Genomic DNA, 25,116 nt, shown 5'->3' with positions numbered 1-25,116 from the left:
ATGCTTATTGGCACTAACTTGAGGCACAGAATGTGGCAGCAGTTTTTCATGAACAATATTAGATCTATAGATGCCAATGTACAACATGCAGATTTTATAAAAGCTGTCAACTCAAAGTAGGGTGGCCAACTCTGAGTCAAAACATTAAGATACTTTGCCGGGGGTGGAGGGGGGTGGGGTGTGTGTGTGTGTGTGTGTGTGTGGTGCACTGACGAGACCTTGAGAGCAGGAGGTGGGGGAGGGGAGTGGAACAGGTGGCTGCATAGCCCACTCCAGTTCTGATGCTGGCAGCTCAGACCCCGCCACTCAGCTACCACAGGACAGGACAGCCCTGGACACACACCACCAACCTACTGTGCCCAATGCACGTGCTGAAACAAGTCCTGCAGAAGAAATCTAGGACAAAACACGAAAAGGCCTTCCCGGTATGCAGGATGAGGCACCAAATTGCGGGATGATCCCAGAAGATCTGGGTTGGTCACCCTGACTTAAAGATCAATGTACAGCTACACATTAGCCCTCAATAAATGCCCACTACCAAATTTCAACCATTCAATGTGCCCGAATAAATTCAATTCTTTTGTCTCCCATTGGATTTCAGCATTTTTATTAATATTTTGAGATCACATCCTGCAATTCAGTTTTACTGTGAACACTGAAACCCAATAGGTTCATAGAAGACATGTCAAAAGAATTAGTTACAAAGGAAGTGCAGTGGGATGTAAACTTGTCAGGATTTAAGTGCCAACCATATCCAATATTCCATCAGTTATTATTATGGTGGGGGGAGGGGCGAACTAATGTACACAGAAGTGATATTTTATCAGGGTGGATACAGAAACTTTAAGGGAAAAGATTAGCTGTAATGGTGAAAAATATATTTTCATGGGCACTGTAGCATCTTGCTCACCAAGATAGTTTGATTTTTTTTTGGAGGCATTTTCAAACATTCTGATGTGTAGCATGATTCTTTTCCACCAGTTGCCCATAAAAGCTTATTTTTATAATTCGATATTGTTTATTAATGAAGAAGCAGGTGGAAAAGAAACAGGACTTAAGATCATAAAGCGAATTTTACATCCTTGGACAATTGCAAGTGCCAGCTAGAAGGTAGTACAATGTTGCACAATGGAGTGGTACATTGATAGAAACAAAGATGGCACAGCACAGGAGGCCATTTGGTTGCTGCTCCTGTGTCAGCTCTTTGAGAAAGCTATCCAATTAGTCCCACTCCCCTGCTCTTGCACATATTTCCCCTCCAATTCCTGTTTGAAAGTTATCATTGAATCTGCTTCCAACACCATTTCAGACAGAGCACTCCAGGTCATAACAATCCACTGTGTAAAAAAAATTCTCCTCATCTCACCTCTGCTTCATTTGCTAATTAACATAAACCTTTTGCTTTGGCTACTGATCCTTCTGCTGCTGGGGGCAATTTCTCCTTATTTTTTCTTTTTGAACACCTCTAATAAATCTTTCTTTAATCTTCTTTACTCTAAGCAGAACAACCCCAAATTCTCCACGTATCCTTGTACCATTTTAGCAAAACTCTTCTGCACCCTCTCTTAAGGCCTTGACATTCTTCCTAAAGAGTAAAGCTTGGATTTGGACAATACTTCAGCTGGGGCCTAACCAGTGGTTCGTAAAGGTTTAGCATATTGTTGTATTATATGCCACTGGTTATAAAACCATGGATCCCATTTACTTCTTTAGCAGCCTTCTCAACTTGTCCAACCATCTTCAAAGATTTGTGTATGTACATCTAGAGATTTCTCCCTTCCTGTACACACACCCCCTCACCACCACCACCAAGCCACCTTTAGAATGATTTCATCACAGAATCACAGAATTCAGTGAAGGAGGCGGCCATTTAGCCCATCATGCCTGCACCAGCTTTCTGAATGAGCAATTCACCTCCTGCCAAGTCTCTTGCCAGCTCCCCGTAACCCTGCACATTGTTTCTTTTCAGATAACAGTCTATTTCTGTGATGCAACACATCCTTTAGAGAATGTGAGCAAATTGACCATGTGGTTCCATTTCCTTTTAAGTTCTTTAAAAGAAGCTAAATTGGTGCATCCAGTTTATGGCTTGAACTTCAATGATGAAGGTTGTTGCTCAGTTTATGGGCATTTTAGTTTCATCTTCTTAAAGATAATTTATTGATCAGAAAAGCAAAAATACAGACTGCAGCACAATCAGCAAGTCTAATATTACGTGAAAAATTAAACTGTCAAACTTTTCAGTGGTCGAAATATAAAACCAGGCATCAAGCAATAGCAAAACAATTCTCCCAAATAAATACAAATTAAAAATTACACTTACAATTTGTTAATACACTTCTTAGTTCTTGGCAGCTCTTTTTTTCTCCTATTGGTCTTCACTCGACTGTAAATTCCCTCTAATTAGCATCATAATAAATTGCAAACTTGAGACATACTTTACACAGTGACTATGCTTTTGAAATTGTAGCATCACATTGGCCAACAGCAAGTGGCCACTGTGGTGAACCTGGCAGCTGCCCAGTCCGCAGCTGAAGTTGCTGTCCACCCCCCTGGAACTGTCACCACTCTTTCTCCTGTGGCTTATGCTGGCCTCTGATGCTGGAGCCAGTTTCTGCTGGTGATGTCAATGACTTAACTTTCAGTCCACCTGGTGCCCCTGGACTGAGAAAAGAGCCAATGAACAGGCTCGGCTCAAACTCCCCACTTACAAAGAGCTCGCACACCCCAGCAATCGCTTTCCAAGGTACATAGACCCATGGGGCTCCCTGGCTTGATGTTTCGTGGGATTATTTCCCCGAATTCCTGAAGCACCAAGTGGTTCCAGGAACGGCACAATCAGAATATCATGTCCACACAATGGAACTTGAAGGCTGTACTGTTCAGAACACATCGATTGCTTTTCCAAAGCCTATTAGACAGTGTATGCAGTGAATTCCCCACCAGGTACCAGGGTTCGGTCGTTTTGGACATGTAGGATTATCATCGAACCCGCTCGCACCACACTGTGACGTCACTTCTGGTGACATCTCCTGGAATTTGTCCAGCAAGAGTTGCCGACCCTACATCATAATCATTCATTCTCTTCTCCCTCATATGCTTGTCTAACTTCCCATTAAATGCAGCAACACTATTCGCTGCAATCACTCCCTGTGGTAGTGAGTTCTACATTCTCACCACTCTTCTGAATTGGGTTTCTTGGTGACTATTTTACATTGATGGCCTCTCCAAAAGAGGAAACATCCTTTCTGTATCCACTTTATCAAAACCTTTCAGAATTTTAAACATCTTTATTAGTTCATCCTTCAGCCTTCTTTTTTCAAGAGAAAAGAGAGCCAGCCTGTCAATCCTTTTGTGATACATTAATGAGATTAGGCCTGCAGTAAGGGTTGGCCGTGAGTTAGGCATGGCTGATACTTCTGCACAGATCCTAGGAAGGAGGGAAAAGAGATTGAAGATGCCTGGACGGTCACTTCTTCCATTATATCTGTGCATGGGAGTTTGAACCTTCTAGAACTGTAGGAGAGTGCTTTATCTGTGCCTCTCCCATAATAGTAATTTCAACCATCTGCCCAGGAACCTGGATGAAAATATCCTTGACCTTGGACGGTCTCCCATTTCCTGATTAAATATGCGCATTAAGCTCACAGTGACAGAGTAAAACAAAAAAAAATGATGGGAAGTGAGAGAATGCAAAATGAAAAACAGTTTAAAAAGAAAAATATTTCAAACTACAGCCAGCTCCTGATGCCTAAACTACAGTTACTCACTTCAGTGTAGGTAGATATGAGGCATTGTAGCTACACTTTAGGCAGTAAGGGTAGAACTTAATGCCCTCCACCAAGGCGAGTTTGGCGTCATGGAGAGGGCATTTAATTGGGCGGGAGGGTGACGGAACCAAAGTAATTCCGAGGGAGAGTCATATGGGACTTGAAACATTAACTCCATTTCTCTCTCCCCAGATGCTGCCAGGAGTGCTGAGTTTTTCCAGCAATTTCTGTTTTTATTTCAGATCTCCAGCAGCCACAGTATTCTGCTTTTATTGTACTGCCAGTAGAGGATTTGGACAGGAGTAATTTTAATGAATCTTCAGGAATAATCAAGGTATAAGAGTCCTCTTCAACTTCTTCTTCCTAACGCTTGAATCTCAAGTCACAGTGGTATACTTGCCCAGCAGATGTAGCTAGTACCAAGGACATTGTCCCATCATGCCCATAAATCAATCCTCAGCATGTAAGTACTAGCATGGCAACATCCACTTATGGGGAATCAGAGTCAGGAGCTATCACCTGTGAAATAAGAAGGAGCAAGGAAGTGGCAGCGGAAGGTGGCCGGGTGTATTAGGTCCATCCACCCACTCTGCCCATCTTGCAATAGTGCTGGTATTATGTGTTCAAGTTATCACATGTTCTAACTGGGACATGCCAATCAATTCAACTATCGAGGAAGCACCGTAACATCCGGTGTTAAAATCAGTCCTGAAATCCCAAAAAGGATTGCTGAAGCCAAGAGTGATTTTACAAAATTAAACAAGATTCAAAGAAGTGTCAGCTTGAGTCTTGAAATGAGAACCTGTGGACTGTAATGTTCTGTCTGGTCAGTAATGAAGCATGGATGTGAAGCTTGGAGTATTGGGAAAGAGGTAAAAAAAAAGGAAATCAACAGCTACGAAATGTGATGCTTTAGATAAGCTGGGTGGAGAAAAGAACTAACAAAGGTGTACTGACTGAGGCCGGAAGAACAAGAGAACTCTTAAATCGTATCAAAAGACTACAAATGGAGTTCTTTGGACATGTTAGCTGCACAGGAGGGTTGGAGTGCCTAATCACTAACTGGAAGGATTAACAGAAGAAGAGCAAGAGGCCGACAGAGAAGGAATCAGCTAGACGACATTAGAGATGGGCTTAACCAGTACTCCAACAACCTGGTCATCCACAATCTATGATCGGAAAGCTTGGAAGACTGCGGTTGCCTATGCCACTCAGCATGGCACTTAGATAATGCTGACGAGGCTGGGATTTTGTACCTTTACCTGCATTATTCCTATCTGCAAGTTAGGCTTCAGTAGATGGTATAACTCCAGGAAAACCCCCCTCATGAAGTGTAGATGGTGAAGGCTGGCCTCTTCAGATATGGCCTAGTAGGTGTGCCAGGGTGTGAAAAGAAGAGACTGGGCTGACCCTGAGTATGTGCCACACACCTGATGTGCAAGCACACCTGCCTTTCATCTGTCTCCCTGAACTCTGCTATATCCTCTAAAGGCATTGGTAAGGCCCAATGAAATGTTTATGCTGATCAGTTTGGGTAGTGCTGCATCTGATAGCTGAAGGCAGCAACAGTACTGTGGCTGCAGGTCTGTGCAAAGGGAGCTCTCTGTACTGTGAAAAACCAACACTAATTAGCAAAATAAAATGTTCAAGCAATGACGCAGAAACAGCAATATTGCAAGTCAGGGAAAACATAGTCAGGCCCAGCATTAAGAATGCATATTCTTTAATGAAAAACATCATAGCATCCAAGTGTCCCATTTTAATGTCATCATTAGCACATTCCTCAGCTAATATCATCACCGTCAATACCACTTTGTCCTTTTGTCTATGACATCTTTGGCAATCTCTTCTTTGCCTCCACCTATCACTGGCCCGCTATCCAGCTCTACCTGTCCCACCCCCCTCAACCAGCTTATATTCCACCTCATTTCTAAATTTCTTAGTTCTGATGAAGAGTCATACGGACTCGAAACGTTAAGTGTATTCCTCTCCGCAGATGCTGTCAGGCCTGCTGAGTTTTTCCAGGTATTTTTTGTTTTTGTTTCAGATTTCCAGCATCCGCAGTATTTTGCTTTTGTCCCATTTTAAATGACTTGAGTTGAATGGTGGGAAAAGTTGGAGAGATAACCTTGGGCCAAATTCAAATAAATTTGCATTAATTTTGGGAATATTGCAAGTTCTGCAAAACCACCCGCAAACAAAAAAAACCCTTAAATTTTCTATTTGATTGAATTAGTAACAAAATGCTGCAAACACTGTGGCCTACCTGAATGGTTCTGTGTAATGCATATGCTACTGGCTGGTGATCACTCCACAAATACAAAATGTTAACCCCTACTATATTATCTTTCATTACTTATTTGCGTTTTATTTATTGAAAATTGTATTGTATCTTGCACATTGCATTAAAATTTGTGCAAAGGTCAGATAAATGATTATGAATAATGCACAGCCGAAAGGCATCAAAATTATATTTGCACTTTAAGGTAAAAATATTTGCTATCATATACTGAATTAGAGTGCTAGAGTAATGTTTAATCAAATACCTGTTACTGCACTAGTCAATTTAAAAAGTATCACTGAACAAGGTTCATTAAAAGTTCTGGGAGTATCTCCAGGGGCACAATATTAGATCTTTGTTTCCATAGTAACCAATAGAAAGCTAGGGATGCCATATCAATTGTGAGGGAAAAACACAATATAAACTAATAACATATAGGAACAGAACTCAAAGCTTGAAAATTGTAATTAAGTCCAATCAAGAATATGCTTGAGTCTAAGCTAATCAAAACAGTATCTTTTCCCCCTTTAAGAGGAAGACATATAAGCTTATATAAGTGACATGTCGAGTGGAATGAATTCGAGTTAACATAATAATAATGACAAGAGGTGAAACCATTGCAGAATCTTAAACAAAGGACAATGAGATTTTATTAGACTAGGTTTCATCTCCAGAAAGATAAGTGAAAGGTTTCTGTTGCCTTAGTTTCACACAGGCACTCCAAATGATTGCAAATGTTCTTATCAGCCCAAGATACACAAAAGATTCCTGGTTTTCTGGGAATTCCTTCTAAACTGAACAGGCAATGTGAAAGTACAGCACTGCAGTGTGAAAATATGTCAGCTTTAGGATACATAGAGACAAAATTTAATAGAACATTTCTTTCAACAATGGTGTAAGTGTGACCCCATACTTCTACAGAACATGGTAGAATAGTTATTAGTTTTAGCATTAGTGCCAATGGCAATAGCAACCACACTCATCATGGAGTTAGAGCAGTAATCAATTTAGATGCAATGTGGGTCTGCGCACATTCAAACCAGCAGACTCTGGCATTACCATAGCCCTTTTCTGGTATTGTGCTCAGGACCATCAAACCTGGGAATAAGGGAGCAAAGGTGTCTTCCAAACCATTGTCCCATGTTTCATTAAAGGAAAATTACTTTAACTACACCAAGTCCAGCAGCAGAGGATCTTGCAACAGGATGTTTGCAAAAGATTTGCAAACAGTTATATTTTGTCACATGATCATATGAGAATGGCCCAATATTGCATCATGACCTGAGTCTAATCTACAATTAATCTCTAACACTAATGTACTGCACTTGTTGCTACGTTCCTCAAAATAAGTAAAGCCTTATTTTTAGAGGCTTTTAAAAGGACAATAAAAACAGAATACAAATCGTGGGAGAATTTTATTCTGCTACCATAATTAGCATGTGTGTGTTGATCTGGTCAATATTATGCCAAATACATTTTTTCATATGTTGAATGCTGAAATGTAAATATTAGAGATGGATTCTGTTAGTCAATCTAATGTATACTGTTTCGAAAACCAACATTACAACTTAGTTCCCATCACTCGACTCAGCCACAAGGAAAATAATGAGGGCCAAATTTACACCTTGGTGTCAACTGTTATTCATCAGCTTTGTTTTTTCACATTTAATTTGCCCTGGTGTTTCTTCATAAACACTGAATTAATTCTCATCCCTCTTTGGAATTGCTATGGAATTTGCAACATAAGCCCCCTATGCCCTCAACAAATTAGTGTACATTCTCCACAGAATCACAAGCGTGACTGAGAATTTTCCCAAATAAATTCTTTGTCAACTCTAGCCACTTAGATTTAGTTGCTGAGCAGACTTTCCAGTTTTAATCCTTTCAATTTGGCCATCGACTTGGATTGAAGTTACATATTTAGCAAACAGATCACACTGTTCTTTAATCTAAGACAAACATTCTTCACTTTCTGCTTCTCAAATAAAATTGTCCCCTTCTGTGTTTGCATCTTTTTATGTAATTATATTTCTGCCTTACACAATGTTCTTTTACCTCACCGATACGATAAAAATAGAAATCTGCAAATGTGCTTCTCATTTATCCTTCAATGATGAATAAAGTATTAGCTTCTTTAAAAAGGCTGGGCAAAATAGCTGCCAGGAGCAGAACTGATATTGAGATTATTAAATATTCCAGGCAATAGAATGGTTCCTTTGCTTTGGAGAGGGGGCAAAGGAAAATGTTGGCTGGAGCAAGAGGTTAGTTAGGGATTGAACTATGGAAATCAGAGGATGGATTAATATTTGACATTTTGCTCGGCCGCTTCCAGAGACCAAGCCTTTAGGCAAATATTTCCTCAGGAGATTCACTGGAGTAGAATCCATGATATTTGTTGTTGCTGGTCCTGGGTATATTGGATTGACTGGGCACAGGTGGGGAGGAGTTTGGGCCCATTAGAAACCATGGCTGACTTTACAATAATTTAAATGGACATAAAATTGGGCACACTCCCTCCTCCCTATTGCAATTTTGCTCTATTCAATACACCCAGGTGATCTAATATTCCCAGCTTCAAGAACTGGAAAATCCATTTCTATTGTTAATAGGTTTCTCTTAATGTCACTTCTTTTCTTGTTCTTCAACCTTTTTTTTTGTTTTTATCCTTGTTGGCCTATTTTTGATCCAAAAGTATGGCCTGATTGCCACTCTGCTTACTCTAAAATGATTAAGTGACAAATTGTAAACAGTTCTTGAAATAAAACATTAAGTGACAATAAAAGGAATGTTTATTCCATAACAGATGCATGTTTATGTGCCAACTACCAGTACGCCAGCAGTACCTTTGCATCATGTTCAACTAACTTTACAAATGTGTTTTCCAAATGAATTAGGAATATATATAGAACATACGCAAACATATAAAAAGGGATGTGGAAAAAAAATCAAGCCCACCTTAGCTAGACATCATACAACCACTAACAACACTGACTCACCCCCTAATCTCAATCTCCAGCAAAACAGAATAAAAAAAGCCACAGAAAAAAATCTGTGGTTCAACTTAGGAAAATTTCTTTCCAACCCCCTAGCACAATCGTCTAGATTTTCAGAAGACTATGATAGAATGGTTCCTCAGTCATAACTCACCCTCTATAACTGGCACTGTCAAATTCCCCTTTAAGAGTCTATAATGAATTAATAACAAAAGGGGCTTTCTGTAAAGAGAATAACTGAGTGGCATCTAACCTAACTTCCTGCCTATACATTTTAGTCTTCATATCTCAGTCAATGTAACCTAACAGGAATGAGTTCAATTCCTTCATCACTTTAAGAACCTATATTATAGCCTCTCCAAACTCTTGGTAAATGGCCACAAAATTGTGGAGATGAACCTGTAAACTCCTACCTTAAGTTGGTAGGAATCGGCCACAAACACCATGTCCCTGCCTTACATGTGAGTTTCCTTTCGGGCCTTTTGTCGATGGATCCTTAGTCCTAGAGACCTAGGCGAGAGTCATAGTACTGTGCCTGAAAATTGGGGGGAGCATTTCACATTTTAAATTAACCCCTGCATTGAGTGGATCATGCTCTCATGGATTTTCCTGCCCAGGAGCCCTAATTCTTGGAACCTATCCTCATAACCAACAGCCCATAGGCTCCAGTCAGCCTCTGCTTCACCTTCTCCAGAGCTTAGATATGGGCAGGCCCAAAACTGGTAAAAATACTCCAGGCATAATAAAATGGTCTAATTGACAGTATTAAAAATGACAAAAGCAATGCAATCTAGTGTAACATTTTAATTACAATGATTGCAAACAGTTTTTAAGGTGCCTTTTTGATCCCATCCTCAAAACTACTTTGACAAGAATGAAGTAGTTCTGTCTCCAGGGTGGCTGTCCCTTCAAGTCAAACAGAAATATCGAGAATTTAAAACGGCTTCACGCTATATCATTGTGTACATTGCAAAGTTTGCTGTTCTTGACTCGCTGATACCAGGCTTGAGTGGAAGTCAAACATGGGTTCAAGTATAAGAAGGCTTTGTGATTGGTTCAGTCATAAATATAACACCTGGCACTGGCACTTGTGTGGCATGAATGTTACTTGCCACTTGTCAGCCTAAGCTTGAATAATGTCCACTTCTTGCTGCATTTGGACATGGACTGCTTCAGTATCTGAGGAGTCGCGAATGGTGCTGAACATTGTGCAATCATCAGCGAGATGGAAGGAAGGTCATTGATGAAGCAGCTGAAGATGGTTGGGCTGAGGACACTACCCTGAGGGACTCCTGCAGTGATGACCTGGAACTGAGATGACTGACCTCCAACAACCAAAACCATCTTCCTTTCTGCTAGGTATGACTTAGAATATTTAGAATTTACTGTCACCTGCACCTGTAAGCCCGAATATACTGAACATTTAGTAAGAATAAAAGTGAAATAAAACAGCAACTTTACTGTATCGTGCAACTTATATGGACAGAAAAGACTTTCATTTATATTACAATCTCAGGACACGGCAAAGCATTGAGGTATTTTTACATGTTGGCAATGTAGGTTTGCACAGCAGCCAGTCTGAGCACAGCAAGGTGCTTTAAACAGCAATGATATATATGGCCAATTCATCTGTTTTAGAAATATTTGGTTGAGGAACAAATGTTAGATGCCAGAACTCCTCTGCTCTTCTTTTAATAATGCCATGAGCTTTTCTTTTACATCCATCTTAGAGGACAGATGGGATCTTCCTTTAACATCCCATTGAAAAGGAGCCACCTCTGACAGTGCTGTGTTCCCTTCATTTTGCATTGAAGTGTCAGAATTGGTTAGATGCCCCAGTTTCTGCAGCATGGCTTGAAATCACAACTTTCTGTACAGAGGTTGGTCCATCATTTGGACAGTAATGAATATTGTGATGGTCACGTCATGTCTGTAAAGCTAATTGGCATGTGAACATTGTACTTTTAAATAGAATGCCACATGAGAAAATGGATACTGTACCTTCAAAATGGATTCCAGAAAGTCAGGTGATCCTTTTTGTGATTTCTGGACAGACAGAGACACGGCCAGAGATTAGTGTGCTGCATGGCTGCCCTGTTAGCTTGAACCATGGGGAAGACTGGTCCAAACCGGGATGCTGACATTGTAAGGGTCTGTGAGCGCCTCCAGCAGTGACTGCTACATCGCCGGTTTTAGCAAGGAGAATATACAAAGTATGCAGTCATCCAACTGTTCTGCAGTCTATTAAAATGCTTATGAGATTTCAGTCTGTGCTGGGGGGTGGGGGGAGAGAGCTCTGCAGCACTTGGTGGCACTTTGATGCCTGTGTTGCTTGAGTGGGCAGATAAGCTAGGAGCCCGACCCCAAAAATGTGGCTGCACCTGAACTGTCTCAGTTGCAGAGGAATGGTCACTTTCTACAGGTTTCCCTAATGCGTAGCCACTTCCCTCGCCCACCCTACCCCCCACCCCAGGTGCTCATGTGCTATATTCAATGGCAGAGCTGCGCTTGCTACCCACCCGCCACCAGCCACCTCAACGGCAGTGCTGCCTGTAACCCCAACCCCCCTGAGGCTTGAAGTCCAACAGGCGACCCTGGCGGGCGCTGCACAAACGTTACTGTGTGCTCACCTCCGAGTTCCCCTCAAAGTGCAGGCTGCCAAGTGCACGCCTTTTATGTGCTGTTGTGAAACACGTCGGCGTGCTTTCCCGCTGACGTGGACGGACTATCCAACGGGGGGGTGGGGCTGGCGGGCGGGGGAGGGGAATGATTCCGGCAGGCTGGCCTGATAATGATATGCTGATGTATTACAATGAGGTTCCCAACATCTGATGCTGGGAAACACGGCCCACCGTTGGGGGGGGCTGAGCGGAAAATTGCAAACTGGTTTCTCACCGTCGTAAAACCAATTGTGCCACATTGTCCACTCACGTCACCACACACGCCCAACACCAGCAGGCAGAGAAATTTCTGCCCAATACATCTGGGAAGTTGCTTGAAAATGCAAATGTATTTCCAGGTACAAATTGATTACCCCTTACCATTTCAATGGAAGGGATCTAAAAGATACCAGCTGCTAGACCTGTTGGCCCCATGATTATGGTTTGTCAAATCTGTGAGCGAATAATAACTGCAATGCTGATGGTATATCAATCAATCAGGACACCCACACCATTCCCATACCCCCTCCCCCAATGTGTATCATTCACATCAGCTTCAACCCATGGTGTGGACAACGGGATGCATCAATACTGCCATCACATGACTGAAACTTGCTGGAGAGGATGTCAATATCTTACTAATCCACAAGGGAGCCAGCAAGACAGTCTGGGACCAGCAGTACAGTGAGATCATACCCAAAGAAGAAAAGAACCCTGCCTCTGAAAGACAGTTATCTCAGGTAACAAAAAGGGGCTAATTCATTTTACCTACAAGGTTATATTTCTTCACAACAGGAACTCAGCCACAATTTCAGCTGCAAAAGCCAGAAACTTCCAACTTCCATTTGCCTTCAAAGAACCAGGAGAGGATCCTACAGACCTGCACCATTCTGAACCTCCATCTTAAAGACTGGTTAAACAAGTGACTTGTTTCATTCGTTACTCTGTTAGTAATCTACTAACGTCTACTAAATCTACGTGCATGTTACATCTCTAGAAACCATCTTTCCTTGTCTGTATGCATGCCTGTGTGTATGTGTGTCTGAGAAGTGTATTTTTGCTTACATTTCGGATGTTGTGAAGATAAACATTTATCCTTTCTTTTGATTTAAAGTTACAAGAAGCCTGTTAGTGTCTGTTCTTTAAAGTCACAGCACTCAAAGAGGTTAAACACTCCTTCTCAAAAAGATACATCTTGTTACGGTCAGCCAAGAGGTAAGAAAAGGCGGGAAGTTATCCCACCATCTCTCCCTATCTGTAACAATATCAAAGTTCAAGAACTCTGTGATTTATCCAAAGCTGGCACTTTATTGTATGGTTTCCATTATTTTCACTATTTCAAATATGATGAGCAATTGCAGTAAAATTAAATTCACTGAAACCAATTTTTATACTTAATGCTATGAAGGCTAGTTTTGAAAATTGTACTATAATAATATAAGTAGCAATATTATTTTAAAAAAAAGGATAGAGGGACACTCAAGGAGATGGAAATAAGGTTCACAAATATGATACTAGAACTGAGGTTATACTGAGCAGGAAAGATTGAACTCATTGGAGTTCTTTTCCCCAGAAAAGTAAAGTTAGAGGGGTAACCTGACAGAAGCATTAAAGATTAGGGGAAGGGTTGATGTTGTAAATGTTCAGGTATTTTCACTTGTGCAGGAGACCAAAACCAAGGGTCATAAGTTCGAGATAGTTCTAAATAAATCTAACAGTGAATTCAGGGGAACTTCTTTACACAGAAAATGGGAAGAATGTGGAACTTACTCCCACAAGGTTGAAGTGAATATCATTCATTAAAGGGGAAGTTAGATAAACATATTAGGAAGAAATAAATGGAAGAATAATGTAGGGTTAGGTGAAATAAAGTGGGAGAATGCTCATGTAACGCATAAATACAAGTGTAGGCCTATTAGGGCGATTGGTCTATTTCTGTGTTATGCTCTACATAATCCTACATAATAATCATACTGGTACACTTTCAGAGCACTCCTTTTTATTAATTAGACTATCACATTATGATTTAATGAGAGTGCCAAAGGCACATATTCTATGTCACTGCATTTGCGTGTGAATATCATTCCAGAAAGACTGAGGCATGATATCTCACCTATGTGGATGAAATATTGTTAACCGGTAGATTAACACAATAAAACAGATTTCAAATTTCAAAGAATTCTGATTTCAGAAATTTGAAATCAAATTTCACTAATGTATTTTTTAAAATTCACAAATATAATTTCTATTAGCAGGTCATTAATTAGCAACAAAAATACCATTCAGGGCCTGGAACAGGGAAAATTACAAGAACTAAATATAATGAGAAGGTTTTGTAATCCACCAAAAGGTCCAAAATGAAGATGATAAACTTTTCTTTCAATGTCTACAATCACCATTCTTCATCTCACTCAATTGCCTTAGTCTGTTCCATAAGCTTACCTGAGTAAAGTGTGAAGAAGCTGGAGCTAATTTTATCCCCTCGCCACTAGATTTCAAGGTGGTCGTGAGCTCCTAAAGTGCGTTCAACTCAAAGCTACTCAAATTCACCCGTGTTTGTGGGCTCAGCTCATTATACTGGCACTGACATGCCCCAGCACAGGAAGAGGCTTTCACCAAAGTAGAAGGAACTTGTAGGAAGCCTGGCAAGCACAAGGGCTGAATAGTTGTGGATGCCACAGTAATTGAACCTCCAGCAAGTGAAAACAAATAGAATGATGAGGTGGGAGGTGTGGTCAAGTCAATCTCAACTCATTACCATGCTGCTGCCTATCCCAGGGAAGAGCACTCTGCACCATCTCATAGTGAAACGAAGAGAAGTACAAGTTAAGCGCAAAGAGGGCAGATTTCTGGTATCATGGGTCACTTTCACTCTTCCCTCTGTTTTGTAACCAGAAAGAAAGTGCACCTAAGAAAAACATACAAAGCAGAGGAAAATCACCCATTTTCGTCCTCAAGTTCTGATCTGTGGTGATTTCTTTAGCTACTTATAACTTCTGGTTCTCCCAGCCTGACTTCATATAAACCATTTCTTTATGGCTAGTTTGCAAACTCTCTTCATTATTCATTCAAAAAAAAACTTATATTTAACCAATGAGAATTGGTTGAGTTCATAGCTCCTTATACAACCTGGAACTTAGATTTACTAGATTTAGTTTTTTTTAACTATTTGGAGGTATAGAAGAGACTGCAGCTAAAGAAAACTTTAACAAGAAATAATTCACCTTTGAGGTTGCTGGAAGCATGTAAAGACTTCAAATAATTCAATGGTGAAAGGGAATAATGGCAGAAACAGATTTGCTTTTGCCTAATAAATGCACAAGTTCTATGGTTCTCCTTTCCACTATCCCTTTGATAACTTTAAGATAGTAACTAAAGTGGTTCCACAGGTCATTGAGCTAACAGGAAATGAGCGACAAAACTCTCAAAATATGCTGCTCAAAGGTTTCAAGTAAAGGGTCTTTCACTCAATTTTTGAGTGCCTTCTACTGGCATTTGAAGAGAATTCCTTTTGACTGGAAACTGATGCCTAGCAGAGAGAAGGGATGGGAAAAGACTTAACCAAAGAAAACCTATCCATTTACCTTAAAAACAAAATGTTCTGTAATATGGCAAGATTTTTCTACCTTTGCTGATTGGTGCATGCTAACCATGTCACAGACTATATCGAGCTGGTTGCATAATAAAGACTTGATCATGTAATAGAATAAGTGGTTCATACTTATAAGGAGGTCTTGTGGCGCAGTGGGTAGCGTCTCTGCTCCTGAGCCAGAAGCTCTGGGTTCAAATTCCACTCCAAGACTTGGTGGCCAAGGAAGACGTGTTCAAACAGGTTGAGTATCAATTTATAAATGCTTCTGACAAACGCCAATGGCAGGCAGTAAGAGTGGTCCAGCCACGTGATGGAAATAAATTGGAGCTTCTACCTTCATTATCCAGCTCCAGACTACAACATACATGTAAAAGTGTATGTTGCCACAACAACTTAGACTCCCCGAGTGATCTGGAACACGTCACCACTTAAAACATGTGGCTAGCAGGGACCAAATAGATTCCAAAGAGCAGAATAGAAAAGCTGATGTAAGTGCAAACTGACAACATGGAAGAGAGACTGGGGAGAGAGCAGGAAAGCAGAATTCCATTTGAGACCAGTCAAGCGTCTCCAGCCTTGCCTGAATATTCTCTGTTCTTAGACCTATCTTTAGTTTAGTGCTTCCCAGCTCACTCCAATTGCTTGCCATTCTCTTTACTGTTTCCCCAGTCTTCTCATAGTTATGCCCCAAATTCGTACCCCTCCCAATGCTGCCTTTCAAATGGCTCTAGGTTTCTCTCTCTATCGCCATCACTCATTGGCTTTCCTTTTCAGGATCCCAATCTTCATGGCTTCCGAACACCATTCTAGTGCTCGATCCCAGTCCCTGTTGTTATCTGGCTCCAAGTATCATTCCATGCTACTTCCTGGCTGCAGATTTTTCTCTGTGGCTTCAGATCCTGCTCTCCAGTTTCACCTTTCACAGATCATATCCCGTTCCCCAGCTCCAAAGCCTGAAAATTACCATCTTTTTCATACTAAAGCCCTACCAACTACCTCATCCACATTAATTCAGATATTGAAGTTGCTGTGAATAACGTCTCCTCCAATCAGTACTGCACTAGAATCCCAGGCTTAGAACTTTACTACTTGCATTTCGGAATCAATTGAGAACGGAAAAAAAAATTCATGTCTGTTGGACAAGCAAGTTTCAGGGTAATTCTTAATGTTTAAAAGTATATGGGCATGGTAATAGCACAGAGAAACTTAGTAAAGGAAGAACCTGCACTTATATACCCTCTTTCACAAACTCAGAACATTCCAAAGCACATCACAGTCGACTACATAATTTTGAAATATAGTCATTGTTGCTATGTAGGTAAAGGTGGCAGCCAATTTTAATACAGTAAACTGAAATCAGATAAATAACCAATTTTAGTGATGTTAGTGGCAGGATAAATATTAACCTGGATGCTGGAGAAACTTCACTGTTAGTGCCAAAGGATCTGTTACTTCCACTTGAGAGTTCATCATCATCTCCAATAGTGCAATACTCCTTCAGTAGTGTTACAAACTGTCAGTATAAATTATGTTCTCCAGTCCTGGAATGGGGCTGGAACCTCATAGCCCTCTCAAAGGCAAAAGTACTTGCACTGTGCCAAGGGTGACACAATGCTGTGTACTGATCCATTCATGTGGGAGAGATGGTTGTGTAGCAGTAATGTTACTGTGCTAGTAATCTAGAGGCCCAGGCTAATGGCTCTGGGGACACGGTTCAAGTCCCACCATGGCAGCTAGTTATTAAATTCAATTAGTAAATTCTGGCTTATAACTCAGTACTGGACTCAGTAACGATGACCATGAAACTGGTAAAAGCCCATCTGGTTCACTAATGCCCTTTAGAGAAAGAAATCTGCCATCCTTACTTGGTCTGGCCTACATGTGACTCCAGGTCCACAGTAATGTGGGTGACTCTTAACTGCCCTCTGAAATGGCCTAGCAAGCCACTCAGTTCAAGGGCAATTAGGCATGGGCAACAAATGTGGGCTGTTAATGATGTCCACATCCCATGAAAGAATAAATAAATAATTTAAAAATACCTCCATGTAATAAATGTGGTAAAGGCACCAGAGTAGTGGGACATGTGCTAGCCTTTGTTAATTTCCCACATTGCTCAAGTCATGCCATCAGGAAGAGGTGTTCTTTGCACAGGGGAAGTTCAGAGTGCACATTATCCAGTGACTTTCTACTTCCCCTTTTTATAATTTGGTTAACAGAAGCCCGAGAACAGGGTGTGTTGTTTGATCTCTCAGCAAGAGAATGCTATTTTGCTCAGGGCCAAATGAGAGGGCAGGCTTAAACAAGATTAAAATAAACAGGAATAAAGGCATAAATTATTCATTATTGTTTACTCAAGGTGTTAGCAAAATTAAATAAAGCAATTAAATAAAGTTTAAACTGTTACAGGAATCAAAATTACATCACACCAAGAAATTAAACTAATAATATAACATAACTAGACAATAAAATATTTAAAGAATGCTTATCATTGAAAAACCTTTTTCTAAGTTATTGAAAAAAAACTGAAAGAGAGGTAGTACGAAAGGATGGAATGGAAACAAAGGAGACATGTCAATTACAAGATATTGGACTATCAGGGTTAATCAATAAGCTCATAGTAAAGGAGCCTGTATGCAACAGCAATCATAACATGATAGAATTTCATGTTGAGTTTGAATGAGAGAAGTGCGGGTCTATAATTAGTGTTTTAAACATAAATAAAGGTAAATATAAGGTTATGAAGACAGAAATGACTAAAGTGAACTGAGAAACTAGGTTTAAAGGTAAGACATTAGAGATGCACTGACAGGCTTTTAAGGAGACATTTAATAACACTCAGCAAAGATTTATCCCAATGAGAAAGAAAGGCTCTGAGAAGCCTTTATCCATGGCTAAATAAGAAAGTTAAAGATCATATCAAATTGAAAGAAACACTGTACAATTCTGCAAAGTAGGTCAGAAGATTGGACAGGTTTTAGCAAAGAATGGCCAAAAAAAAGGGAGAAATTAGAGTATGAGAGAAAGTTAGCTAGAAATATAAAAACAGATGGTGAGAGTTTCTACAAGTAACTAAAGCGTGTATTGATTCTCTAGCCTAGTGAGAAGGGGAATTAATAATGGAAAGCAAGGAAATGACAGAAGTGTTGAACAGTTATTTTGTGCCCACCTTCACTGTAGAAGACTCAGAAAACTTCCCAGAGATACTTGAAAATTAAGAGGTGAAAGGGAGGCAGGAACTTAAAATAATCACCATCACCAGGAAAAAGGTACTGGGAAAACTATTAGACCGAAAGGCTGACAAGTCCCCCAGAACGAATGGTCTGTATCCTAGGGTCTTAAAAGAAGTAGCTGCAGATGTAGTAGAGGCATTGGTTATAATCTTCCAAAATTCCTTAGGTTCTTGAAGGGCCCAGCGAAAATAGCAAAGGTTACGCCTTTATTCAAGAAAGGAGGGAAACAGAAAGCAGGAAACTATAGGTCAGTTAGCCTAAAATCTGTCATAGGGATATTGCTAGAAACCATTATTAAGGAGGTTATAGCAGGATACTTAGAAAATCATAATAGGGTCAGGCAGGGTTAACATGGCTTTGTGGAAGGGAAATTGTGTTTAACTAATGTATCAAAGTTCTTTCAGGAAGAAACAAACAAGTGGTTAAAGGGGAACCTGTAGATATGGTGTACTTGGATTTCTAAAAGGCATTTGATAAGGCGCCACATCAAAGGTTACTACACAAGAGCTCAAGGTGTAGGGGGTAACATATTAGCATGGATAAAGGATTGGTTATCTAACAGGAAGCAGGCAGTATGGATAAATGGGTCTTTTTCAGATTGGCAAGCTGTAACTAGTGGAGTGCCACAGGGATCAGTGCTGGGGCCTCAACTATTTACAATTAACATCAATGACTAGGATGAAGGGACCAAATGCGTGGTAGCCAAATTTGCTGATGACATCAAGATAGTAAGTTGCCAAGAGGAGGTAAAGAGCCTACTAAGGGATATAGATAGGTTAAATGAGTGGGCAAAAATTTGGCAGATGGCGTATAATGTGGGAAAATGTGAATGTGTCCACTTTGGCAGGAAGAACAGAAAAGCAGTATATTATTTAAATGGAGAGAGACTGCAGAACTCGGTGATACAGAGGGATCTGGGTGTCCTGGTACATAAATCACAAAAAAATTAGTATGAAAATACAGCAAGTGATTAGGAAGGCAATGGAATGTTAGCATTTATTGCAAAAGACATGGAATATAAAAGCAGGGAAGTTTTACTGCAGCTCTACAAGGTCTTGGTAAGACCACATTTGGAATAATGTGTACAGTTTTGGTCTCCTTATTTGAAAAAGGATATAACTGCATTAGAAGCAGTTCAGAGAAGGTTCACTTGACTCATTCTTAGGGTGAAGGACTTATTTTATGAGGAAAGGTTGAACAGGTTGGGCCTATACCCATCGCAGTTTAGAAGAATGAGAGGTGATCTTATTGAACCATAAAAGATCCTGAGAGGTCCTGATAGGGTGGATAACGGGAGGATGTTTCCACTTCTGGGGGAGTCCAGAACTTGAGGACACAGTTTAAGAATAAGAGGTCGCCCTTTAAAGACGGAGATGAGGAGAATTTTCTTCTCTCAAAGGGTGTATAGTCTGTAGAATTCTCTTCTCCAGAGAGCAGTGGAAGCTGGATCACTGAATTTATTCAAGGCTGAGTCAGACAGATTTTTGACTGACAAGGTAATCAAGGACTATGGGGGGGCAGACAAGAAAGTGGAGTTGAGACCACAATCAGATCAGCCATGATCTTATTGAATGGCAGAGCAGGCTTGAAGGGCCGAATGGCCTATCCCTGTTCCTAAGTCCTATGCTCTTATGATTAATAGTGATGTCCTATTGGGATTCTTTCAGGTCATGTTTTCAAACTATAAATAATTCTCCAGGTGAATCGACCAGTGCCAGTGAGTTTTTGGCAAAATAAAAGCTTTGTCCATTAAACGTTCCTGTTGTTATATGCATAACACGAGTCAGCGAATTGTATTTTGATTTACATTTGTTTGGATTTTATTTTACTGATGTGTAACTAACACATGACACCCCCTTACAATCTGCAACATTGATTTTAACTCACGTTAGTGCAAATGAAAGCAATGAACTATGTAATGGGGCAAGAGGAATATTTTCAATGTAAAGTATTTAATCTCTTGCATCTTCCACAGATTTCCATACCTGGGTGATTAACATTACAGTGAAAGGCTGCTAGAGAGGATCCAAGTTAGCAAATGTACTCAGCTGACATCAACCTACAAATCTTGGCAGCAAAATGCACTCAGAGCAGAGTAGAGAGCAGCATACCTCCTAATCCTGGATGCTATTCAAAAGCAAAGATCATTATTCAGGTGGCACTATTAAAAAAGATGAGTCCAAATGGAATCCCAGATTGAGAGTACACATTGCTGTTCTTCCTCCAGAACATGCTTTAAGAAGGGATTTTATCAACGATGTCAGCTAAGTCCATCAATTGTTATAAATTGCCCATCTCCACAGGGCTGTGAAGCCACATTTCACAACAAAATTAATCCTTATGTGTAGAATTTAATTAATGCATAGAAGCTGTGGGTAATAAATAGACATTGTGAGTAATTCTCCTTAGTGCAGAGAATGTTACCAACAGTGTGACATATTGCATTGGGTGTTCTCCCTGAAATAGGAAGAATCCATGACTAATTGCAACAGGTACAAGTGACATGAACAAACTTTGTTCAGTCCAGTCTTCTGTTTGCTTCATTGGATATAATTAATTGATTAGGGATGCAGAATCTGGGAGCAGTATCTTTAATATAATTCATTTGTTTTTAATTTAACCCACCCCTCACCTTATTCACCTCATTTATTTAAAAACCCATTACTGCCTGCTCAGCTTTAACCAATAAATAAAAATTAGACTTTACTTTTGTTTTTTGAATAATAATAATGAATTGATTTCAACACAAGGAAAAGGGTATCACACCTGTGTCTGAATTGCATGTACGTTACTGTGGTGAGTGTAAGTTTAGTGATTGTTTGAGCAGGTGAGACACAGGGCATAAGTGTACCATTGTCTGGGTAGCAAACAGTTCTGATCAGCGCATAGGGCACACACTGGCTTTAACCCAATTTTACAGTCAGAAATTATAACTTTGTGTCATCCAATAGGAACAGTCAGTAAATGATGTATGAAATCTTATTCGAGAATGTACTGGGTGATACTCCCACTCCTGAAGAACTGAAACAACATCAGGATATGTAAGATAGAATGTCACAAGTATCTATGCACTTGATGGTGGCCTCTCTCTTTCAAGAAACACTGTCCATTTATAAAAATCAGTTACTGGGCACAAAGCAAAATAGAACACGCTGGGTGCAATTAAAATATGTAAAGCATGACAAAACATCAAGAATGAACCAGTGGCAATGCACATCATCCATGCCAAATCCTGGTACTCTTCAATCAATTTCAATAATAGACCTTCTGTTGACATCATTGGGTCTGGAAACGTGATCAAATGTCGGATGACTAGTTCAAAAGTCCCTAGGAAAAAATAAAATCTGTACAAGCAGCCAGAATGATGTATTGTGAAAGAAAGCACAGACATCAGGAGAAATGAAAGCTGCTACTTAATCTCTGGCCAACTATGTGGTTGATGGCGCTATCTGAACTGAGAGAAAAACCCCTTGTAAACCATTTCCTGAAAGGTCATCTGTTTGAAACGAGGGGTTTATAATTTTCTGCACTAACTAATAAAAATGAGGACTTTCCCACAATGTTTCCCTGGAATTGCAGGGGTTACAGTTAACAATAACCTGTGACAATTTATTGAAATACCAAAAGGGAAACACACACATTGCAACAGAAGGACATGGAATGGCAACATATTCAGTTCTGACTTTAGACAACATTTTAATTGTAACACATATTTGTCCTAACGCAAAGCAACAACACCATGCAACAGACATGAAAAAAAAATCTGTTTCTATTTTATATTAAATAATAAGTAACTCTGGTTATGTTCCCCACCACTGAAATGTACAGAAGTGAAATTGGATTTCCCCCACCATCATACAGGTGGAAATAAGAATACATCCGCAAAATGCTGTAAAATATTTATTTTAAGAAAAAGCAACTGGCAAGCGCGGTGTCATTCACGTCTGGAAGACTTGAGAGATCGTTTAAATCTCAAGCAACTAAAAACTGTTACCTTAATATTTGTAAATGTGTTTGGACAATGAGCAGTACAGAAACCTTAAAAATTACGAGAAAAAAAAAATCGACGCATTTCTACATTGTATCCACCTCCACTTTGAACAATGAATGAATATTACAGCAATACCTGGCTTTTCTGACCCTATATGTTTTAATAATAATTAGATCACCTCGACATTTCACATATTTGCTGCCAGAATGACAGAAATACACAGACTAGGAGGAGAAATAGGTTTTAATGATGAATGGACATCACACAAATACCTGGGTTCTCATTTCCACCAGGTAGGTGATGCCTGTAATTTCTCATTCCACAATTTATTGAAAAAAAAACACATTGCATTTACAATTCCATTTTCCTATTTTAAAAAAAAAGAAATAAATACTATTTGCATTTATGAAATCATCTGCCTTACCCAGCTGAGGATGCGGAGGATGGTTTGGGGTTGTTTGAGGAAAGAGATGGGATCCAGAGCAGAACCAGCCTTGCCAGCTCCGTACGCACCTCCTTCCATCTTGAGTCTTTCTCTCTGTCTGTCTCTCGGCGTCCCGGCTCGCCACCAAGTCTCGAGGGACGCGCGGCGAGAGCGCGCCCGCGCCCGCCCTCCCGGCGCGCGTGCACGCAGGCAGAGCGCGCCACCGCGCGGTGTCTCCCTGCAAGCGAAAGTCTTCGGGAGAGCACAGCCCCTGCCTGCCACCCCTCGGTGGAGGGAAAAAGTCAGGGGTTGTGTTCATGGGCAGCAAGAATCAGATAATAAAGTTTCTGTTCTTTTTTTCCCCCCTTTTTGTTTAAAAAGACAACTAAGATAAGTGCCAAGTGAGTGAGATTTGGCAAGTTTACTGTTGCTGGCAGTGTGTGAATGTGTCAAACCCACTTGGCAAATTTGCTGACTAAAGATACAAAGGCTAAAATGAGATGGGAGCATGGAAGCTTATGACAATTGATAATAGGGTGGAGAATAGGATTGCCAACTGTGAGTAAGTGTATTCCTGGAGGCTTCATCATATGACTATATCCCCCACACTCCAGCCATTAGTCGAACATATGAATTAGGAGCAATAGTAGGCTATTCGGCCCCTTAATCCTGCTCCACCATTCAATAAGATCATGGCTGATCTGGTTGTAACCTCAACTCCACATTCCCGCCTACCCCGATAATCTTTGACTCCCTTGTTAATCAAGGATATATCTACCTCTGCCTTGTAAATATTTGTTGACCCTGCCTCCACCGCTCTCTGGGGAAGAGAGTTCCAAAGATTCACAACCCCCTGACAGAAAAAATTTCTTCTCATCTCCATTTTAAATGGGAGACTCCTTATTTTTAAACTGTGCCCCCTAGTTCTAGTCTCTCCCACAAGGGGAAACATCCCCTCAGCATCCACCCTGTCAAGTCCCCTCAGGATCTTACATTTTTCAGTAAGGTCACCTCCCATTCTTCTAAACTCCAATATATACAGGCCCAGCCTGTCCAGCCTTTCCTCATAAGGTATCAATTGCCCATCACGTCAATCCTTGTGATATACTGCCTTCCTACACCAATTAGAAAGCAAAAAGACTCATTATCCACTTAGATAATGCTTGACTGTCAGCCAATCAGCTGGTTTTTCCCATTTTCAATATTTTTATATCTGAAAAAGAGAAATATTCAAAGAAAGTGACAAAAAAAACTATATTTTTTAATGTCCTGATGATTTTTCTCCAAGGTAGCACACAGAAGTGTCCTGGATACTGATCTTCAATTCCTGGAGACTCCAGGCCAATCCTGGAGGGTTGGCAACCCTAGTAGAGAACCAAGCTGAATATAGGTTTAAAAAATGGGAAGAAGTCGTCCAATAAGAGAGTATGAGGCTAGATAATCAGCTCACTTAAAAAGGACCCCTAAAGCCTTTTTATAAACAGATGAATAATAAAAAGGCAGTTAAAGGAAGAGTTGGGCCAATTAGAGACCTAAAAGATCTTCTTGTGGAAGCAGAGGGCAAACCTGAGGTGTTAAAAGATTTTGCATCTGTTCTCATTAGAGAAAAGGATGCCACCTTAAAAGAGCAGTAAAGGAGGTAGGTGAAAATATATTGGGCTCGTTAAAAAGAGGAAGTACTTAAAAGGTTCACAGTTCTCAAAGTAGAAGTCACCAGTCCAGATGGGATACAACTTAGGCGGGTGAGAGAAGCAAGGGTGGAAATTGTGAAGGCTCTGGCCACAATCTTCTGATCCTCTTTAGATATGGGGGTGCCAGAGAAAGAGAAGAGGGCCAAAGCCAGCAGGCCAGTCAGAGTGCTACTGTTGTAGGGAAATAGTTCGACACAATGACTTTGACATTCACAGGGAGGGAGTGGAGGTGGCAATTTTACAGTTGAGGAACCATAGTTTCAATCAGGTCCTGATAAATTCAATGGAAGGATCTGATTAACATTTTTGTCTCTGTTTCCCAGCTACAGCCAGCTGGGTTGAGAGGCTATCAGGTGGGCAAGCCTTCGAAACCAGCCCTCAGCCATCAACTGGAGAGAAGGGAGGGGGATATTGGAAAGGCTAGAGGTGGGGGAGAGAAATTGAAGGTTGGAGGTGAGATTGGAAGCTGGGAAGAGGGAGGGAA

At 40.5% G+C, this 25,116-nt stretch overlaps 1 protein-coding gene across 1 annotated transcript in view; it reads right to left on the bottom strand.

Moving 5' to 3' along the window:
* The window catches only part of syngr3a (synaptogyrin 3a), a 73,037-nt gene extending 49,956 nt beyond the window's left edge, over nucleotides 1-23,081 (bottom strand). The window contains exon 1 of the mRNA XM_078558665.1: nucleotides 22,942-23,081. Within this exon, the coding sequence (XP_078414791.1) occupies nucleotides 22,942-23,040 (99 nt within the window). The 5' untranslated portion in view covers nucleotides 23,041-23,081. The remainder of the gene's footprint in view (nucleotides 1-22,941) is intronic.
* Between the last annotated feature and the right edge of the window lie 2,035 nt (nucleotides 23,082-25,116).

The sequence above is a fragment of the Cetorhinus maximus genome, chromosome 15, assembly GCF_964194155.1.
Source record: "Cetorhinus maximus chromosome 15, sCetMax3.hap1.1, whole genome shotgun sequence".
In the NCBI taxonomy this organism is placed as follows: domain Eukaryota; kingdom Metazoa; phylum Chordata; class Chondrichthyes; order Lamniformes; family Cetorhinidae; genus Cetorhinus; species Cetorhinus maximus.
This window is presented reverse-complemented; position numbering and strand designations above follow the sequence as displayed.